At 31.7% G+C, this 3,983-nt stretch overlaps 1 protein-coding gene across 1 annotated transcript; it reads left to right on the top strand.

Annotated features, from left to right (window-relative positions):
- The first annotated feature begins 1,314 nt into the window (after window positions 1–1,314).
- LOC145011521 (non-specific lipid transfer protein GPI-anchored 15-like) lies at window positions 1,315–2,950 on the top strand. The gene is made up of 3 exons (XM_078970253.1): window positions 1,315–1,668; window positions 2,380–2,556; window positions 2,646–2,950. The coding sequence occupies exons 1-3, from the start codon at window positions 1,344–1,346 to the stop codon at window positions 2,771–2,773; spliced, it is 630 nt and encodes a 209-aa protein (XP_078826379.1). The 5' UTR covers window positions 1,315–1,343; the 3' UTR covers window positions 2,774–2,950.
- The last annotated feature ends 1,033 nt before the right edge of the window (window positions 2,951–3,983 follow it).

The raw sequence follows: 3,983 nt of genomic DNA, 5'->3' as shown, positions 1-3,983 counted from the left end.
AGAGGAGTAATTTAAACGAAAGTTGTAGTAGACTCAAATATGAACGTGTTGATATAAAGATCGTTAAAACTTGAAGAAGTTAAGACGTTCAAAACACAACAAATACAAACATATGGATATAAAGATCGTTAAAATCTGATATCTTATGAAGAAGTTACGACGTTCAGAACACTAGAGATAAGCGAAACACAAGATTTAAGCAACCAAACAGTTGAGGTTGTGGTGGCCATAAGCATCAACGGTCCCGAATATCTCATTATTGATTTTCCAACGTAAGATGTTGTGAAAAAAATCTAAAGAAACCTGTTATATATAATGAATGTATACAAAAACTTATTTTGCAACAAAAAATATTAAGTACTAAACGTAAAAAATATAATAAGGACTAAACGTGTATAAAGTGAGAGATATATCACGTATTAAGTCATTTTTTTCAGTTTACCTGGATTAGTCGGACATAATGACGTAATGTGTATAGTTAAACAAGTTGAATGCAAACATGAACGAAAAAAAAAAAAACAGTGACAAAATATATACAAATAAAAAATATACCATCGTTTTAAGTAATTATCCAAGATCGTACTTTTATCCTAACACTAAGAAAATGGTTATTTACTATCATTTCATTATTTAATTAATCTTAAACCCTTACACTAAAGGATTCATAAATTTGGATTTTAAATGTTTACGTTACAAACCCATTGGTGATCTAAATTCTAAAAAAATACAAAATAAATAAATAAATAAATGGCATCAAATTTCTATACTAGACCCAGCTTAGGTACACCTAAGTTGGTCACCACCTTCCTTTTGATATAGACCCATCGCAATCTCTTAAGTTGTAGATTATAGATAGATTTATTATTTATCATCACGGACAAATATGCAAATTGACTTGGACAAAATATATTCGAGATAATGAATACCATTTTTAGTTGTGACAGATATATGTATATGCCATGATTGCCATCTATGTGTGGAAAACTATAACGTTTGATTTAATAAAGGTTTTAGTAATATATTTGCTCGTTCGTTAAACATCTGCAATAACGGGAAAAAATTATGAAGCAATGCAATGTTGTTGATATATATTTTGCTCAATTCAACCTCCAAATTTTTTGGTACGTACGTTTTCAAAACATCCCGTGAATTGTTGTAACCTTTTAATTTTTAGAAAGGTTTTGTTAAATATCATTAAACTTGAAATTTGATAAAAAAACAGATGTAATTATTAGATTGTTTAGGAAAAAGTTGGTCACCAAAATCTCCTATAAATACGTTTCTTGATTTCAATTAAGAAATCATTCGAAATCAAAACACATTTGGCAACCATTATTGCAACTATGTCATTGTCACAAAAAGGGACTACCATGGGTCTAGTCTTGATCCTAGTGTTCATGTTATCGGGTGAGACCAAGGCTCAATCCGGCTGCACCTCTGCGCTTATTGGCTTAACCCCATGCCTAACCTTTGTCTCAGGAAATGCTTCGATTCCATCCGCTTCATGTTGCTCACAACTATCTAATGTAGTTCAAGGTCAACCACAATGTTTGTGCTCACTACTAAATGGTGGTGGGCCTACTTTTGGGATATCGATAAACCAAACACTGGCTTTATCGCTTCCCGGTGCCTGTAATGTACAAACTCCCCCGGTTAGCAAGTGCAATGGTAATGTTTAATTTCTTAATTTCATTTCATTGATTTCAACATTTATACATGGATAACAAACTAAAGAGTTAGCAAATGGCTTATAGCCTAGCTATATCATAGGTTGATTGAAATATGTGCTTGAGCCAAATGTTAAAGGTTGAAGTTTTGTTAAAAAACAAAAGATTTATATTTATGAGTAGGATAATGGATTAATGGGTGAACGACGCATGTAACATAAAAATTGTTAATAATGGCATATGAAACTAATCCACCATCCGAACTACATAGAAAACTGATTTCCTAGTTGAAAGCAAATATTGAGATTGTTTTTTCATTAAACATGTTTATGAGCTAAAAATATTAATTTGAATAGCTATATATGTTTAAGAATTAGCCAAAAGAATGATGAATATATTAAGACACTAAATTTTTTGCTAATTTTATAACTTTCCATTAATCATTCACTAATACTTATGTGTAATTTGTCTTGCTTGTCTTTCTTCTCAACTTCTCTCACGATAAAATTGATGAGTTTTATGAAATTTGTTATAATGGTAAAATTGTTATTTATTCTCATTCAAATGGTGTATTAGCTCTAGAAAGAAACATATTTCATCAGTTTCTGATTTTGTTCCTATAGATCCATTCAACAAATAAAAAATTGATGGAATAAATAGACTCCAACACAAACGATAATGGGTTATCTATATATTATTATTTTGTATGTAGGTGTTGCTAATGGACCTACATCGTCATCGGCTGATTCTCCAACAAGTAACTCTCCATCAGATTCTTCTTCCAATGAAACACCAGTAGGTGCTCCAACTAGTACTACTACACCAACGATTCCTGATGTTGGTGTTCCAACAACTACAACTACACCAACGATTCCTGATGTTTCTCCAGGTATAAAATGCTTGAAATAACTTAGTTTTCCGATCAATATCTTATAAAATGTGTATGAAATGTGTGATTCATGGAGAAACAATGTGCAGGAGGTTCGAAATCAGTACCTTCAACAAACAGTGATGGATCAGATGCAACGATCATTAGGGCGCCCACTCGTGTGCTAGTGGTTGTGTTTTTGGTAGCAACGTGTGCATCTATTGTGACAAAATTTTGAATTGGAATTATTATGATCTATTGTATCAAAGCACTTTAACTTTGACTTATAGAAAAAGTCTTTGTAAGCAATCTATTATATACAATTTTGCTAAAAGTCTCTTCATATGATGTTGTATTCTAATTAAAGAAGATATATTTCTATGTATATGTCCATTAATGATGTTTTATTATGCATGGTTGACAAAATTCAAAACAAATCTTGTATATAGAAAAGTTGTTACCACAATATGACATCAGACTTATAGATTGCTTCTTGTTTGTTTTCTACAAAATAAATTGTTTAAACGATAATAAATAACCATTTTATCTTTACATTAAAAAAACACATTTCAAAATATACACCAATTTTAACATAAAAATAATTGAGAAGAAAAAAAAAGGAATGACCAAATGGGTAAAGGGTTGTGCCTTAATTACGTCTATGTTAAGGGGTTGTCTCTTTTTTTCTTACTAAGACTTGTATGAGTAAGTGGTTGAATGGTGAAACATCATGTTTCAAAAAGAGTTTCTTATTCCGGGATTGTGGACAATGTTTGGATCGAGTAAAGGCCATGGGCTTCAACGGAATGCGGTTTAAATCCTATCGGATTTTGATAACATTGGTTATGTGATATAAGCTCGTGGTTTGTGTTTTGGAGTCAAAGGGTAAAAAGGGAAAAGCAATGTTTCGAAATTCCTTGATGATTATGGTTTTTAGTTTGACATGTGTTAAGCCAAAAGTTAACTATATAGAAGTTTGGGGCTCGTCAATACCTTTATGAAGATATAAAGTGATATGGACATATTTAACTATATATTTTAGGCCATTATCTTAATATATTTGATTAAAATGTTATATTTTTAGATATATCACACTTAATATGCTTGAAAATGTTCAATTATAGTTAAAATGAAAGTTGGGATGCAAAAGGAGGAGAATAGAGCTAGAAAAGAAGCAAAAATGATGTTGTTGGCAACTTGCCCCTCGTCAGTATTTTAGCAAAATCTCATGACTCGTAACTCCGATTGACGAGATTCAAGATGTTTTAAAAACTAGACAACATTTCGGACAACTTTCATGTTTTGAGAAAATGTTGATTCCCAACAACCACGGCGTTGTGATCACTACCATGGCGTGGCGAATGGAATCTTCGTGATTCTTGACGTTGACTTGGAGAATACGAGATAAACACGAGGACCATGACGTGGTGGAGGTCAACCACAATGTG

The sequence above is a fragment of the Lactuca saligna genome, chromosome 8 (assembly GCF_052625555.1).
Source record: "Lactuca saligna cultivar CGN05327 chromosome 8, ASM5262555v1, whole genome shotgun sequence".
In the NCBI taxonomy this organism is placed as follows: domain Eukaryota; kingdom Viridiplantae; phylum Streptophyta; class Magnoliopsida; order Asterales; family Asteraceae; genus Lactuca; species Lactuca saligna.
The sequence above is the reverse complement of the archived record's forward strand: the minus strand, read 5'-3'. Positions and strand labels throughout refer to the sequence as shown.

Bases quoted from the DNA above. Each gene is read 5' to 3' on its own strand.
- LOC145011521 (XM_078970253.1), top strand. From the start codon at position 1,344: ATGTCATTGTCACAAAAAGGGACTACCATGGGTCTAGTCTTGATCCTA. The intron at 1,669-2,379 runs GTAATGTTTAAT...TTTTGTATGTAG, and splicing joins CCCGGTTAGCAAGTGCAATG to GTGTTGCTAATGGACCTACA. The intron at 2,557-2,645 runs GTATAAAATGCT...AACAATGTGCAG, and splicing joins GATTCCTGATGTTTCTCCAG to GAGGTTCGAAATCAGTACCT.